The sequence below is a fragment of the Sparus aurata genome, chromosome 11 (assembly GCF_900880675.1).
Source record: "Sparus aurata chromosome 11, fSpaAur1.1, whole genome shotgun sequence".
Classification (NCBI taxonomy): Eukaryota; Metazoa; Chordata; class Actinopteri; order Spariformes; family Sparidae; genus Sparus; species Sparus aurata.
In genome coordinates, this window is record NC_044197.1 from 16,802,430 (window position 1) to 16,820,681 (window position 18,252).

Below are 18,252 nucleotides of genomic sequence, written 5' to 3' on the forward strand. Positions count from 1 at the left end.
TACTCTGAGGTACTGCTCTTCTCTATATTTGAAAAATAGTCCATATCTAGTCCCTTACTCTCCTGTTTGAACAGCAACATCTGGTGCTTAGCCTCTGCCTCTCTGTGTCTGATGCAGAGGAAGGCACCCCATCATTTGATTCTGGATCAGAGGGCTACAATGTGATAATAAAGTAATCATGGATTTATCTTTAAGCATCAACATTTTTAACATTGTGTAGCCTTCATGATTGAGTTTTTCTCAGTTTTTGCTTCTTTTAAAACAGTTGTTGTACTCGTGATGATCCCTAGTTAAAGTAACAGTTGACGTTACTTCAGTTATCTTTGCTTACATGATGTGTATTAACTCACTTTTAAGTTTCACAATTCACTTGGTTCAGTTGCACAGAACGTGCAGCCCGGTCTTACAGACTTGTTGCAGGCAATCTTGTGAAGAACTGAGGATCACATTTTTCAGTGATCCACTGTTCTGCATTAAAACATACTCTTTCAAGAGGGATTGTTACTATGCATCTGACAGTCTCCTTGTCTGATGGGGCTTTGTTCTGCCGCTAAGGGACCAGATTCCTGTGGATCTTTCTTCCCTTGAGCAGTTCTGCTGGGTTTAATGCTAATAGTAGGTCAATGTGTTTTGAGGATGCCTCTCCATTTCCACAAAACATTTCTTACTGTCTGCAGAAGTCCCTCCATGTCTCACCTGTGTATTGTTGATGATTGTCACTTATTATCTTTTAGGAAATGCCAAATATTAAAAATGTGGATTTCACTGATTTTACAACCTGGTCTGTCCTGGTAGAAATTAGATGCAATCTCTCCATGTAAAATGAGTAATGGACTGCTACTGTAACCCAGTGCTTGGCTTGATGCTCCCATGCGTCTGTGTAGGTTGAAATGCCTCCGTCTGCCCTTTGTGTGCACTTGATTTCCAGAAGTGGCAGGTTTCCACTATGCATCCCATATTGGCAGATATTTTAGGCCTCCATACAGTTTCCTCTGCCTCTTCTCTGCATTTTGACAAGCTCTTAATGCTTTGACATCACACATGCTCTCTAACATTTCCTGTGCCATTGACTGTGGAATTACAAGGTGACAGACTGGCGTGATAAGGCCCTCATCACATTCTGATAATGAGTCTATCAGCGTGTAACAGTCTTTTGCACGGCGCGTGATGCCATCCACCTTTGATCGGCTTCAGTACACTTTGCAGCTGCTCGTCCCTCGGCGGAGCAGACTTATTCATGTCCAGTTTGTGCCGTGATATTGGCCAACTGTGACGGCATTTTACATGACAAGCAACGTCACTGTGTCTCTGTGGTGTTGTCTCTGTCCTCTAATGTTCTGTGTGACAGTGCATAAGCGGTGAAAGGTGGGGTTTTCCTGGTGTCTACTCTGCTTTGGCATTGAACTGCATCAGTCGCATAAGCTGCCAGGTGTCCAGGCAGCTTCTCCTCTCAGCAGATCATACAGGGGGCCTGCATCTGTTGACAATTTGGTTATATACATCATAAAGTACAATTAATCATGGTTATGGACATTTGTGGGCTCCTGTGGCTTGCTGATGATGTTCGTCTGCTCTGATTCCCCTGACATCCACCATGTGGCTCAGGGACCACAGCTCTGGCTGTCTGAACACACAGCCTTCCTTGTTGAGTCTGAGGCCAGCCTCCGTTCTCTCCAGTGGGTGTGATGCAGGTGTGTTTTAATGTACAGGTAAGTCTCTCCCTTCCAGCAGTTTATGTAGTTAGCACTGGAATATATTTGGAGGGATATGTATTCAAAAAGGCAGGAGCTTTAATCAACACCTCCATAAGACGAGACACATATTGTTTGGAGGCTGTCCTCATGCAGTGGTGTCCAACAATATGAAGACTGTGGATCCTGACAGCTTGGCCAGTGTCTCCTCCATTCTTGGCAGATGAATTCTCACACTTTTGGCGTTCAGCTTTTGGAGGCAGGGTTCGATAAATGAACTAATGTTTCCAGCAGCCAAATTGCTCGCGAATGTGCAAATTTTACCAGCAACTACACAGATTACCATCTATCAGCCGCTTGCATATTTTACCAGCATTTGGCTGGTGACTCGTGCTGTTTTTGTGCCCCATTTCGAGGCCTACGCAGATTCTCGATGAGCTTATTGGCTGCAGCATGAGTGAGCACCAGTCTGTAAGGCTGCCTGACCCTCTGTCACACCCCTCAACTTGCCTTGGACTTTAGAAGGAAGTGGTAGAGGAACTCTTCCGTGTGACATACGGTACTGCTCCCTCTCGTAGGTGGATCTCGAACAACCCAAAATGCTGAATGTATATTTTGCCTATGTATATTTCTGCAAACCACAAATATGTGGAAACTTTTTGTTTCTTTTGGCTCAGTTTTCAGTTGTATGGTATGATAACGCTATGCTTATTCTTTGGTTGGGTTAAGACAAACCACTCGGTATAAAGTGCAGGTAAAGATCATGTTTTGGCTTAAAATACCCATTTTGGTTGGCATAAACACAGGCCATATGTATGTCATATGAACATGATATGACATGTCTTGTAGAAACATCAATATAGAATGCAGCCTATGATATGATCAAATGTACATTTTACCCTGGCGACTGAGCTGTCTTCACTGGGTCTTTATCTTTGGTCTAAGTGCTCTGAATTTACTTTACAGCATCAACATCGGCTCCTTTTTAATAATTCTGAGACCAAATGGAGCTTATTCTTTATTTATTTATTCTGTCTAATGACCTGATTTTATGAGTTAAGTGTATTTTTCTCAGTCTCCTCTCTAGTACTGACCTTACTAAGATCTTACTAATTTGGATTAGGCAGCATTTTTTTTTATCCAAATGTCTTCCCCCCCAGATTCGAATAGTTGTCTGGAGCTTTATATTTATGTTATGCTTGTGCACCATTTGCACTACAGTTTCAAAGGTAATGCCGGACATGAGCTTCAGTCACCTGGAGAGCTCTTTGACCTGTATGCCGACAACCAGTCTGCTGGTTATGTGTTCACTGTTTTTAGTTTGCCCACAGCATCTGCACAAACTGTTGCAGGCAGGCTCCCTCATGTAGTGGTTTTCTTTGGTATGAAATAATCATCACATTCAGCAAGTCATCCTCTTTGTCCCCTCTTCCGAAGATGATTTCCTTGAAAACATTTTAAACTTCATTAACTCTACAGCGACATCTCAACATGAATATTATGACGTGCCATAAACCAATCATTGGTACTCACGTACTGTAAAACTTGCCATAGCATTGCTCTCTGCACAGTCTCACCTGGCACATGCCTCTGCATTGTCATTTATTTATAACCATTAATTCATCTGCCGGTTTTGCACCCTTGCAGTTCTCGCTTTTGCCGCTGTGCTGCTGGCCTGGGGCACATTTGATTTGCCAACTGGTCAGGTCAGAAGTTTTATACTGACAAGTCAGACTGGTACTGGAGCTGAATGATAATGGTAACAGGACGGTCGATGCTGAACCTCGCAAGGTACATTGCCGGGTTTGCAAAACTAGAATAATTTATGGATATGGACAGAGAATGTATTTCTTCCCATTTTGCAAACTTGTTTAAACTTTTTAACAACATTTCCTATTGCTTTCACTGCATATAGGACTACAGGATTGAAATATGTGTGGCTGATGATTATTTCTTTTCTAACCGTCTAACTCGCAAAATCAATTATTTGCGACTTCGCAATGCTGGACATTCATCAGGCCATTAGGTTATTCCAGTGAGAATCCATCATAAATATAGAGTGACTGCAAGTCTGCAACCAATCACATTCTATGCATGAAATATAAAGACATAAATAATGACAAAAAACACATGAAAGTAAATATCTTGTATCAAACAGGGATCAAGAGAAGCAAAACACTTCACATAATACATATGAAGAAGAAGACCATGAAGGACAAAGTGTTCCACCCACCGATGTGAGTGATTATTCCTCCATAATTAACTGCAACATACAGGACTTACATATTTTTGGTTATATTATTGTTTCCTCCACTAATTGCACAGCTGGGAATAACAATGCAGACATAACACCCTTTCACACATAACATGTGCTGTGCAGTTTGCTTTTTTTGCAATCTAATTAGAAAATTACACGGTGTGTTGCGTAACAATGTCCAAGAGAGGACTAATAATGATGATGAAGTCATTGAAAATGCACAGAACTTGGCCAACATATGTGTAAATATATAGAATTAAAGTTAAAAAAAAACCTGTGTGGTGTTCACAGGAAAGGAGGGAAAAGATGGTATAAAAGCACAGATGGATGGATCGAAATACATTTGTAATTAATGGCATGTCCATTTTTATGACCTGCTGTGAGTTGTGTGTGAAATGTGCTTGTGTGCCTCCTTGTGGAGCACGTCAGCACTAGAGGAGGCACCGGAGGGCTGGGTCACAGGGAGTAGTTGGCAAACAGGAAAAGAGGAGCGCACTATAAGAAGAGACTGAACCCGAGGAGCGTCAAAACATTTAAACCACATCCGAGAGAGGGGGAGAGGAGAGAGGGAGACGGAGCGCAGTTAAAGGACAGACACGGCGAAGAGTCCAGAATGAAGCGGTGATTTTTATTCCCACAAGGACCGCGAGGCTGCCTTTAAAAAAAAAAAAAAACACCCCATACCGGTCCTTGTCACAAACCAGCGTCAGCACACTGTGAAGGGGAAGGTAAAAAGTGAGGTCCGACGTCGCACTCCTCCTGCGCCCGGCGCGCCTCGCTGTCACCGCGCACAGAAACCCTGGATGCGCACAAAGTGTCGGCTTCAGCACCTGAGGAGAGGACAGCTCCGCTCTGGACCTCCCGTCCGACACAACTCCCAACACAGCTGTTTCATGTGCACACTTCCAGGTCTGACAATCTGCTTCACAAGTCTGGAAGAAGTCTGAAGACCCGCTGACGGAGAGATCCGCGACCGACTGTGTGCTCAATATGTACCAGGGGCATTTACAGGTAAGGAGGCAGCATCTTTTTGTTTTGCCCATTCGTCCATGAAAAGGGAAGTGTTTTTTGTTTTAGTTGGGATGGGACTGACGTTGACGGGGCGCGCACCCACACGCATCCGAGTTCATGTCAAGGGCATTTCTTTTTTTAAGAGGTACTGACGGTTAATGCTCTGACAGCAGGGACAAGGCTGGGAAACAATGTGCCCATTCTCATCTCCAGAGGGAAGTGTTCTCCCATCAATCACTGCTGAAAATTTAGGTTCATGGCAAAATTGCCTACATTGCTGAAAAGAGATGACCCAGGAGCTATAAATATATACATTAATTTCTAATATCCACTGACAACAGAGAGATATGATAGGTTGCACGTGCAGGCGCGTGCCAGATGTAAACAGGAGGTGAGCGTGACGAGCAGGGCAGCCTCGACTCTGGCAAAAACAAATCATGAGTTTCTTAACGTGCATGCTTAGGGCTCACGTGACGTCATGCAATCTGACGTCAGTTTCTATACAGCAAAAAAAAACAAAACAAAAAAAACCTACAGTACTAAACAAAACACAGATCAGGAGAAGAGACCTGAAACTGGAGCAAAAATGATCCAAGGCGTGAAAGGAGAGGAGCATCAAACACTTCATGTCTGATGTACAACATAATCACACAATGTCAGGGCTTCCTCGGTGGTTGATGACAGCCTTCTCCTCCAGTTTGGATGCACGGATTGAAATGAATACTGGTGGTTGACAGAGATACCTCGGCTCCCAGACAGTTGATTATGTAACAGAAAACGACCACTCCTGAACTGACTTGGTGCTCGGGAGCATTAAAGACCAAGATTTAATATTTCATGATGGATTACTCAAGCAGCAGTATTCATTGAAAAATGCATGAAAAAGGCGGTCAGCAGTTCTCGTCTGCATTGTGTTTGTTCCGGGTCAACGAGGAGCCTGTGATGCTGAGTTAAGACAATGTAATCAGTGCTGTCTCTGCGCCACAGCTTTGCATGTTCCATCCCATGATCTCACACTTTCAGTGTTTCTCATCACATGCATGCAAGCCAGTACACTGTGCATTGTTCAGAACCTGACTGAAACAGGACATCTTGTTTAAAATATAAGGCTGACTTAGCAGCAAAAGGTATTGAATCTAAAGCCGTGATGCTCGTTTGTATAACTGCTGCACTTTCTCCTTTAAGGTGTGTGTGTGTGTGTGTGTGTGTGTGTGTGTGTGTGTGTGTGTGTATGTGTGCTCATGTGTGTGCATATGAAACTAGAGCTACCAGAGCCTCGGTCAGATCTTTGTCTCATACTGTAATGATGTATTGGCTGTGTGGAGAAGGGGTGTGGTTTGCTTTGCACGTATACATGATTTCCAAAACTTACTATTCATTTACTCAAATGCTCAGGAAGATATACATTTACGTCAAGATGTTTCTGCAAAAGTATTCTGAAAAAAAGAAAGGTGAGGGTGCATGCTGTCAGAACAAGGGGACTGCTTCGAAACTTGTCAGGAATGTTGAGCATGCCCTCTAAAATGTTCCCTTTTACATAATTCTCTCCATGCCCAAATGCTGGCTCGAGGCATAAATCATTAAGGGTTGTGAATCTCCGCAGCTTGGAGATCTAAATGAAGCTCATACTGTACACACTTCCTGATGCAGCAGCGACGGAGCATCAGTCAGTCGCTCGTAATCAGAGCTATCAGATTTCCTTCCTCACGGTAGATACACTTGTAAATCCCTCTTTATTACACGATTGTCTGTCAGAAACATTTGTCAGCTTATGGTGCTGCAGCTCAGGAGGCTGTTGGGCTGTGGGAACAAGATAAGGACATCACAGCTTTCAGTTTTTTTATTTCCCCGGATGACCTCCTCATCTCTCTGTGACCTGGAGCATCTTTCACGTGAAGGTTTCTCTCCACGAACTCACTAACATTTTTGCATGAATTATGTGGATCTTCACACAACGATGCAATATTTAGTGGATCAAATATCTTGGCGTGAGTTTCCTCAACGACGCCAGAGCTCGTCCTTGTGGTCGGCATGTGTGGAATCGGGCTGTGCATGGATAATATCCGAGTTTGGCATAACCAGTGCTGCTTGGCAGAAATATAATACTGGACTCAATTTCCGTAATCATTAACATTTGTATCGTGTTAGTATTAAGAATGGGGTTATTGTCAGCGTACCGCAGTTGCTTTGTGCATGAAATGAAATGAGCATTGTTCCTGTTTATTCGAGAGCATGGGATCACCTTCCTGTATCAAGTGTGGGAAGAGATTGATGGTGTTTAAGAAAAGTGATTCAGAGGTGTGGATGTCAGCCTCATTCTCTTTCAGTGAAGGCGCAGCCGAAGACGCTGCGAGGCGAGCTGATTCAGCTGATTCGACTGCTCAGAAGAGATATTGTTCCAGTCAACGCTCTGTGTATTTCTTCGTTGATGAACTGCACCTAAAGAAAGACCTTGAGTTGTCTCCGTCCACCCTCCCTCAGATGGCACTTTCTCATAACGTTATAGATCGCTGTGTAATTGCCGGGATGGCCTCCCTACTCGGGTATTCCTGTTTACAGGGTGTCTACTAACGAGAGCGTTTGTACTGTGTATATAAAACACATCCAGGCTTAATGGAAGTGATGCTCCAAGGCCTGTGGATATTTGCTCAGTTAAGCACAACATGATTACATAATTCGATTACCATATTCCAAGTCCCCCGGGGTAAAACTTGGATGAGCGATACCGCTGATCAAGTCTCTTAAGATCTCAGTCATTCGCACCGTCTTTTCATTAAGCTCCTGGTTTGTTTATGCAGTTTGGTTTGTCAGGTGAAAGATTACTTGTTTAAAAGGTTGTCGTCGAGCGCTCTGGGGGAGTCAGAAAGGCCACTGATATAAACTAGTGTAAAGTCGCTGAGTGGTTCAGAATTATACATTTCCCCATTTGCATTTCCTGTTCACTGTTTTCTGTTTCTGTTTCGGTGGTGTCGACATTTGTGGCCACTCAGTGCACGTCTTTGTGTTTTTGATATCTCTCCTCATCGTCCAAAAACTGTGTCTCAAGGGACACTGAAGCCCTGACAGATTATTTTTACAGCAGTCCGACACATTAAAATGCTCTTAATTAGCATAATCAGACGTGTCTTATGAGATGCAAATACCATATTACAATTCCTAATGATTTAAAATATTCCAATCAATGCTAAAAAGGAAAAATTAAGCGGTGTCTGTTGTAGGAAAGCCTCTCGGAGAGAATAAACAGGCGGTGAAAACAAGAGCCCCGCAATCAATCAAATCAATAAGTCGACACGCAAGTCGACAGCAGATCACAACACCAGCAGGGGTCTTTATGCAAGCATGCGGCGCTCCACAAGCGCTTATCAATCATAGCTGCACAGTCCAGTGGGCCGTCTCTCGCTGATGTTGACGCATGTCTTCTAAAGCTCTTTCAAGAGGCTTTCATCCAGACTGGGCAGCCCACCAGCAGGACAAAGGGGTCCTGAACACTTTTTTTCACACAGACTGTTTTAAAGTCTCCTTGATTTAATGAAGCATGGTCTTGATTAAGAGTGATTTAATAGCCTCAACTATTTCAGGAGCCAGGATAATGAGTGAAATCAGGTGGTATCCGGCTGGAACGAAAAGCTCCACAGACAGCTATGCTCTCCTTGTTGGAGACGTGTAGTAGGGCAGGAAGGAGCATGGCCCAGAACTGTTCAGTCGCCGTGTTTTGGAGCCTACAGTGTCAGGAAATGACCAAAGTCATAAAAAATACATCAACACCAAAGAAGAGAGGAGTAGAAACAGGTCATTGTTTGACAGCTGGGCTGAAAGGTATGCTTGCGAGGTTGAGTGCAGTGGAGGTAAATAGTTTTATCTCCAGCTTTAATAACTCGGTTTTCATTCCAAACAAAATATCAGAAATTGTTTGGAGAAACTGTGGAGAAATAAATGCTTTCAGCCTTCTTACTCAAACAGGGACAACATGCTCAGTGCATATTATCTCAGTCTGTGATCATGTTACACATTGTTTTTATAGTTTGTGTTTCAAATATTAATTTGAATGGCATGTGAGGAGGAATTATAAAAAAAAAACCTCTTGCTACCACTTGTTTTTGTGTCGCCTACATACTGTACAACTTTCAAAGCAGTCCGATCGCTGCTCTGATCACGTTACACGACTGTTTAACAATGGGGGTATCTTGGAGTTGTTGTGGCTTGCACATTACACGAGTGGTGGGTGATCGGCAACACGGGGTCACAAGTCTAATGTGTGAATACTGGGAATCTCTCATCCTCCCTGGTTGGGTAGTTAAGGCTCTGTAGAGGTCCTGAGCAGCTTTCGTTGCTTGAAAAGCGGACTAGAGGGAGACTAAGAGGGATTCCAGCATATATCAGCAGCAGTTGTGCTGTAAGCTGATTGAGGGGGACGGGGGTTTGTTGTTTCTTGGCCACATAGCATGAGAATTTGCTCCGTTTGCTGTTCACTGTCAACTGCACTCCGCTCTCCTAACACCCACCCACCCATCCTATAGAACATCATTTAATGTGAACATTAGGGACAGATGTGTTTTTTATGGATGATATAAGAAAAGTAAAATGTTTTTTTGACTGAGTACATAGACTTCCTTGCATCTCCAAAATTGTTTTGACAGGGATTCATAAACCCAAAGTGAAGCATTTAATCATTAAAGCGAAAACTACATATTTTTCACCAAACTTTTGATGTCGCAGTGTCTCATCTTCACAGTTTATGCCTTAATGATTCAGTCTATCAATCTATGGTCAGAGCCAGACGCCTTACATGCTGCATGTTTATTAATAACCTTGAACGGATAATTATCCTCTGACTGATTCTCTGCTGAGGGAAACAACAATTCAATAGAGTAATAGAGCAGCTCCATCTACTATTGATTATCTGGTTTAAGACATTCATTAAATAATAGCTTGTGTCTTAAGTTTATGTAATTCGGCTGTTTGATAAATGATTGAAATGACACTGACATGGTTATTACATCTTTTGAAGGGCCCAAAATACAAGTCTCCTTCAAAAACAATTGAATAAGGCTAAATTAAAATGGTTCAATTAGCGTCGCCACTCAGCTGTCTTTTTATACTGAAATGGCTTTGGGATTTCGTTTCATATTCTGATGTGTGTGTCGATGTGTGGGGAAAAAAATGATGCAGAAGTGGAGTTTTATGTCAAGAGGGAGTTGATTCAAACATATGCGCATGAATATCACTTCATAAGTAAAAAAAACACCAACTGTTACTGTGGCCCTTTGGGAAACAGCATCAACATCTCTGATACTAACAAACCAAGATGACACCTCTGGCAACTACACTACTGATGATAGTGCTAATTATATTACGCGTGTGGGGGAGAAGAATAAATTGTGAATTTTATTATATTTCATTTATTTACAGTAAAAAAAAAAATATTAGGGCACCATCGCACAGAAAGCCCTGATCTATGTGTGATGAGGGAGGGCACTTTGTCATCTTCTATCTACCAAAGGGGCATTCAGGAGTTTATTTTAATGCTGTTTATACTGTACTATAAACTCTAATATATATACTATATTGAAAACTGCATGTCCGAGACAACAATATAATCTTGTTTTGTTCAAAATGAAGTGTTAAGTGTCAAGTTCTTTCTTTATAGTTTTATTAATAACTGAAAAGCTGATAATATATGGACAATTTTAACTAAATGACAGAAGTCAGTAAGTGACCTAGACCCAACACAGGACTCAAATGCAGCACACAGAGGCAGGCAGGCTAAAAAACAAAATGCGGGCTTTAGAAACAAAGCCTGGGTCCAGAAATCCAAAACCCAAACCCCAAGCAAGAAAAAAGCAGGCAACTAAAACGATGCCAACAAAAGTTGGAGAAACTGAAGAGTAACTACAGAGTAACTTGAGGACAAAGCAGAAAGCCACGGAGAATGACGATGACACAAGAGGACCGGGGACAGACACAGGAAACACAGACAACCCAACAAAAAGTGAAGTCAGGAAGTGGGAAGTAAAACATGACACTTGAGGATATAATCTACAAAATAAAACAGGAAACAGACAAACTAAATCCCCAAAACTTGTGACAATAATAGATTCATGGTGTATGCCAGACTTGTGTTGCTTATTCAAGCTCAAAAAAACTCATGCTTCTGGGTTCTGACAGAAAGGGTGACACAGGCTAAGTGTTATAGCAGCTCACAAGCCTCGCTCAACATTATGAGTCTCGGACTGAGTGTCATGGGGGCCGCCTTGAACTACGCACACGCATGCACACACCAAATGTCAACACAGTGTAGCGGGCTTTCTCAAACAAGCTGCCTGTATCTGAGAAGGGATACGATAAACATGAAGCACCCAAATTCACAGCTTCACAGCTCGACATCATTCTCTCTGTTGGTAGATTTCCTCTGGGTGTCTTTCTGCTCCGAGTCGGTTAACACGGCAGCCCTCGCAGCCCCACATGGTGAGTCCCCTGAGCTACTGTACTAAGCCACATTCTTCCTCGCACAAAAGTAGGACAAGCCCCGGCATCTTTGTTACTCGGAGCAGAGGGCTGTGCAGAAGAGCGGGTAGCCCATCCATCTCTCTCGCCCAGCCCATTCATAACAGTCACTCTCCAACTGGGAATTAATTTGCTCCAGAAACCAGGCGTCTCGGCGTCGGAGTGGAGGGAGCATGTGTTTGGTCCTCTGGGGAGACATGAGCTGATCATGGATGAGAGCTGTTGATAAACAAATATGCACTTCGCTGTGGCTGGTTTTTAGATACTTAGAGGGGCTGCCCAGTGATGAGTTAGTGCCAACACTACATGCTGTGTCAGTTTACAAAATACATCGAATGTGCTCAACATCCTTTTGAACTTGAACTGTACTTACATGTTAAATTTACTTCTCCTCATTTAATTATAAAATTGATAGGAAGTTGAGGTTTGTACATAATTTCACAGCAATCTAAGTCTTGAATTAGAGTCAATCACGGTACATTTCCCGTATCACAGTCACTTCCAGGAGCCATGTATTACAGCCACTGCTACTTGTGCAGCCATGTTGATGATCTAAGCGAATCAATGGACCAAACACCAACTTCTGTCATTATCACAGTCAAACCCTTCTCTTACACTCATACTGTACACTAACTTCACCTTACGTCTCTCCTTCTGAGCCCCCCTGGAGCTCACCCTTTATGGAAGACACCCCCGCAGGATTCATTGTAAGTGTTGAAGATGCAACATGTAAGAAGTCCCACTCCAAACAGAAAGGGGACAGCATGTCACCTGAGTATCGCTCACTGCTGCAAACAGTGGCTTTGGACCAGCTGCTTAGCATGTTATGCTAGCTTCAGTCGGCATGACTGCAACACAACACATAGATGTCATGTTATCACAACTGCTATTTTTTTCTCATTCTGTTGATTTTTGGTCGGTGGTATTTGGTTTTCAAAATGGTTTCAGCTAAAACTCGAACATATTGCACCTTTTTAACTTTTAACTTACTGCATCATCAGTTCAAAATAGTCCGTTTGTCCAATACTTTTGGTTCATGACCAAATATACCTGACAGTCAGACCTGACTGTTGAATACTTTATTTTCCACGCTAACATATTGAACAAAGGCTACAAACGTGATACCTTCTCACCATCAATATGTTGGCATTGTCGTTGTGAGCATGTTAGCGTGCACATACAGTGTCACAGAACTGCTAGCGTGGCTGAAGACAGTTGAGCTTCCATCATTCTTCAATACGAACATGGACAACTGCGGACTCGCACATGGATAGTGTTATATGCTGTGCCTTTCTTTTCATATTACAATCGAGGGAAAGAAAGATCATGGGGACCTGATGGTAAGAAGAAGAGCTCATTTGTTTGATGTCCAAGATGTCCAAAGAACTTCATGACAATAGGACAAGGATGGAGATTACAGTACATAAGTCATTTTTTCAAAGCTTACACAATGAATACAGTTGAAACAAACTCAGGCACTCTTGCATGTAGTGTTTGGCTCTCTCTAGAAGCTACAGTCAACTAAGATTGAATAGTGGGGACAGATTCACATATTTAAGTGAGGTGTATCTGAAGGCTGTTCCTACACGGGGAACACACGAAGCGCTGCTCCCGTCTTCATCACGGCAATAGATCATTCTCTGTTTTTGCCAGGAAAATCTGTTTTTCTCGCCTCCAGGAAGAGATGCTCATCTTTTGATTTGCCGGCTCCCGACATCCTGCCTCTGGATTTGAACCTCACAACTCTATCTTCACCCCTCAGCCCTGCACAATAGCTCTTCCTCTCTGAGCCAGTGATCTTGTCAGATAATTGCAGACGAACGCTGCGCAAAAAAAAAAAAACAAGGTCTGCATATTATCACAGCAATTAGTGTGTACCCACAAACAGCAATTACCTCCCGCTCATGATCACTGCTAATGACAATTCTTCGTCACAGCTCCACTTACAACCGAGCTGTGAGGAGTCAAAATAATAAAATGTAAACTGAAGCTGCTCTAATTTCCCTTAAATTAATTTCAAGAGCTTTTTGCCGCCCAAACCAGTCATTTGTCTCTCTCATGTGTAAGGCTGGAGTGGAAATAGGAATCCTTGATGTTATTTGTACGCGCTGAATGAAGGATGAAGTGTGGAGGATAATGATACTGCAGCTGGAAATTGCAGCAAATGTACCCTTAGCAAAGACAGACAGAAAAATATCATTTGTTTAGTGTTTTGAGGTGGATGGATTTACAGCAGTAAAAGTGAAGATTGAAGGTCAAATTTTGGCTTTTTCTTCATGTATTCCAGTATCTGTGCAACTTAACTTTCTGCGGGAGTTTGTCTGTCGGAAGCGGGTGAGGGTGCCTCGCGTTTCTATAAATACCTTTGAGACGTGCGGTTAATGAATTCCCTGGCAGAAGACGAAGGGCTGGGCTGCAGAGCGGAGCACAGAGAGGAGCAGGCTGTACAGATGGGATGTATGCAGAGTTCAAGGGTACACCAGCTGAGAGGTCTAAAGGCACGGAGGTTTCGTTAGCAGAGCAGCACCAACTCCTCACCCAGCCTGGTGCACTCCCACAGGCCCCGATCTGAATCCAACTGACTGCATCGCGGTTCACGTACGTACGTGCGCAGGTAGGAGCTTTACAGTATATACGGGCTGCTGCCTAGTTCATCCATAAGGCTCCAAGCAAACATGTTCACACACATGTAGGTAATGGCGTGAGGCATGGACGTGTGACTCATATTCCTCCACATGACAGAGACTGCATTGTGTCAGGGAAGAGGTCAGAGGCCCAGCTCCCACCTGACTTCAGTCCATACATGCAGGGAATGAACAATGCCTCTTGGCAGCCGTGTGAACGATGACACATATGTGTTTGTATGATGATGCAGGCATCAGAGCTCGCATGGGTTATGTCCTGGGGTCAATTCACCACCTTAAATCACAGACATGTTCTACATGGACAGAAAGTGAAATATGTTTCAGGTACTACTTTGGAAATAGTCTTTTTCTGGTTTGCAGAACCTTGGGCCTCATGGATTCAAATATTCTTGGATTTATACTTGAGGTTTTACAATTAACAACTCTAATTTTAAGATCATTACCAACGCTGTGTTTGTGCCCCCATGGAAATGAATGAGTGGCCAGGTCATATATTTCTTCTGAACAGACACCTTGTGTGATGCATGGACAGCCGCGATGTCCAAGAGGAGTGTAACATTTTGAGCTGTGACCAGCAGCTCCATGTCTCGTCCTGTTGGTCCATACATCCATCGTTTGCCATTGAGGTGAAATGTTTGTGAAGCTGTGTGTGACGCATGCATGTTTGTGGTCACAGGTATTGTGAATGTGAGGGTGTGAATAAAGGTACACTACATATAGTACTGGAGAAGAGTTGTGTGACGGCAGGTTTTTAATTTTGATGGACTCGATGTTTGAAATAGTTGTGATTGGAGATTAATGTTTTTTAGTGACTGATAACTCTTTGTGCGCAGTCATTTCTGTCAAGGTTTGTGATCAAATATTTGTGTGCACTTTTATCCACTTGGTGAAGTAATTGGACCTGTAATTAGCTACATATCTCCGTTTCCATGTTTAGAGAAGACCACAGACCTAATTGATGATACTAGCTACATCCTTGAGACCTGATCAACCCAGACTCATACTGCCAAAGTGACAGTTGACACCTGACCTGAGCCTGACCTGACCTGATGTGACAGATTGAGCAACTAAATTATAATTGAATATTAAACAGCTTCATTAAGTTATCACCTTCTGAGTTGGCACCTGTGTGGCGAGAGAGAAAGATGGATAAGAGGACGGGGAGAAAAGAACCAATGGGACTGTATTTTCACTGAGAAGAGCTACTCTGACGGAGATAAACAAATGTTTCTATATGATGTGACATCTCAGTTACTCGGAAACAAGACGGAGTACATATGTTAACGCAGAAGACAGTGCACAATGTAGACGTGGCAGAAAAACAAATAAACGTCTTGCTTTATGTCGGTGTTTATAAAAACGTACCTATTCATTTCTTTAACCCTCATCTCTTGTGGCACGATGAATGTTGTTCCATTGTATCCTCCAATTCATTCCTCTCTCGGCGTAATCCATCACTGACAGAGGCAATGAATGTGTAGGTGCTTCTGTGTGTCTCTGACGGTGTCTGCGTGTCTGTAAGAGGCCCTGCTGGCTGTGAGAATGTCTAGTTCAAGTCATATAGATATGAGAGTCTGTTGCTATTTTGGGCTCTTCAAGTTTTCTATCTGCATGGTATGTCTCTGTTGGATCATCACACACTCTCCGAGAAAGTGATAAGATCGATAAAGTTGGCCAGTGTCCCACGCCTCACGCCTATGCACAGTAAATAATGTCAAATCTGGGTATCTCGGATTTGATCTTATTCCCTCAGGGACCATTTTGTCTAGACTGGTCTGAACATTTGTGACCAAAATGGCTTAAAATGTATGAAGGGAATGTTTCTGCAGGCATTAAAGATGGAGTAATCTGTTTTCCCTGAGGTGACACAAAAAGTATGAAGGATGTTGTGGTTGTACGAACCTGTGCTGGATTTACATTTCTGCATTGCTGCATACCTGCTGGTGTCGTGAGTTTCTGAGGTGGGTGGAGATGGTTCAGAGTGAAAACAACAGGAGGGGGGTTAAAAAATGCTCCTTAACCTCTGCCTTCCTGTAACAAACACAGAGAAAAGCCTTTTCTTCCCACTGCGAATCCTCTGCTCTCCCTAATCACAGCTGTCTATCTCAGTCAATGAAACAAGCACTATGACAGCACAGAATAATCTCATATTCAGCTGTTAGACAGAATGAATTATATAACGTAAACACAGTTACCAGCGGGAATGTAATTTCGTTGTGATGCTGCTCAATCAGGTACAGCACTTCTGTCAAGTGCTGCGGGGGAGCGTCAAGGTTCAAAGTTCATTGTCATTCTATAACACAGGGTCATACAACGTAAGGTGTGTTATAATCTCTTGATGCGCTCCACCATAAAAAAAAAAGTTGTTGAGTTCGGGATTGTCCGCAGTCCGGTGGTAGTTGTTTCTGTATCTTTTGGCAGATGGCAGCAGATTGTGGCTGGGGTAGTAGTAGTAGTAGTAGTAGTAGTAGTAGTAGTAGTAGTAGTCGTCGTAGTCTCCGTGCAGACATCTCACTTCACTGATGCTCAGTAGATGGGCACCAGTGATGTTCAGCCGCTGTAGAGCCTTCCTGTCCCCAGCCGTGCATGAACTATGCCACTTTGTTTCCACTCAGGATGCTTTCAATTGCTTCAAATTGGCCAGAATTTGGCTCCAGGATTAAGTATATTTAGCAAGTCGAGCCTTTTGATGTGCAATGACCATAACAGGTTCTTCCGTGAAGACGATTCCCAGGAACTTTCACATGCTCCACCTCAGCTCCACTAATTTTCCCATGTGCAGGCTTTGTGCAACCCTTCTATTTTCTTTTTCTTAAAGATATAGACACAGTCACAGTGACACAGAATTTAGCTTGTTAGCTTGGCTCAGTGTAATCCATCACTGACAGAGGCAATGAGTGTGTTAGTGTTTTTGTGTGTCTCTGACGGTGTCTGTGTGTCTGTTAGAGGCCCTGCTGGCTGTGAGAACGTCTCGTTCAAGTCATATAGATACCAGAGTCTGTTGCTATTTTGGGCTCTTCAAGTTTTCTGTCTGTGTGGTATGTTTCTGTTGGATCATCACACATCACGCTATTTCACATGCTCCTGCTCAGATCCACTAATTTTCACATGTGCAGGCTTTGTGCAGCCCCTATACTTAATTTTCCGAAAGATATAGACTTTAAAGTCACAATGAAACGGAATTTAGCTAATTTATTTCAAACAGTGCTTATCATCGGACATCTAAATACACACCTCTGGCACATGAGATTTTGCAAGGTACCAACAAGGTAATGGTGGAGTATAGTCAAAGAAGACCGGCATGATTACAGTACAGTATTTTCCCCAAAATCACATTGGACTGGAAAATTTTTTTTATTGTGATTCTGAGTTAGTAGTACAAATATTTCAACATTTTGCAGGAAAAGAGGAATTTTGCTATAAAAACACACTCGAGGTATTTTTTTTTTGACGTCACAAAATGTTTTCGTTATCACTTGATTAGTTTGAAAGGTACTTAACAAATAAAGTCTGATGTTTTTTGACATATCAATATCTACAAAAAGATAAATTAAACAACATTGAACGTTATTATTTCAGTCTTTAACCATTAGTTGTGTTGGTTATTAGTTAGCTGTACATTTAGATAAGTCAAATTCTTTGCAAAGTACAAAAATTAAGCAATTACTTTTGCTCTAGCAAAGTTCTGCCATGTGTGAAACAGTGTAACAATGTTACACGGATCGAATTCCAACTGTATGAGGTACTGTAGATGCTGGAGTCTTCTTAAACAACAGTTAAAGTATGTGCCTGGGTTTAAGTTCCCATTAATGCCCTGATAGCCCAGAGGAAATGCACCAATGTGCATCATAAGATACACTGAATGGATGGATGGAGATAAACTTCCAGTAAAGATAATGGATCACGATCTACTCCTATTTCTGGTCTGCTGAATCCTCCGCTGTGATTCATCTCAGCGGAGGATTCACCTTTGACTATCATCTTATAATGTATAGACATTCAAATGCTGTGAAAGGGAGTTATTTTTTTAAATGAATGTATAGAAGCACTTCATTCAAGTTCATTTAGAGTTGAGGCAAGACTGAAAGAGGTTCGTCTCATTTTAGTTAACTAAAGATTACGCGAGCTGTTGCGATAAGAACTA

At 42.6% G+C, this 18,252-nt stretch overlaps 1 protein-coding gene across 4 annotated transcripts in view; it reads left to right on the top strand.

Moving 5' to 3' along the window:
- Positions 1-4,350: 4,350 nt before the first annotated feature.
- The window catches only part of pex5la (peroxisomal biogenesis factor 5-like a), a 103,972-nt gene continuing 90,070 nt past the window's right edge, over positions 4,351-18,252 (top strand). For 2 of the 4 annotated variants that reach the window (XM_030433005.1, XM_030433007.1), the window contains exon 1: positions 4,351-4,959. In XM_030433005.1, the coding sequence (XP_030288865.1) occupies positions 4,939-4,959 (21 nt within the window). In that variant the 5' untranslated portion in view covers positions 4,351-4,938. The remainder of the gene's footprint in view (positions 4,960-18,252) is intronic. The other 2 variants (XM_030433006.1, XM_030433008.1) reach the window with 1 other exon arrangement.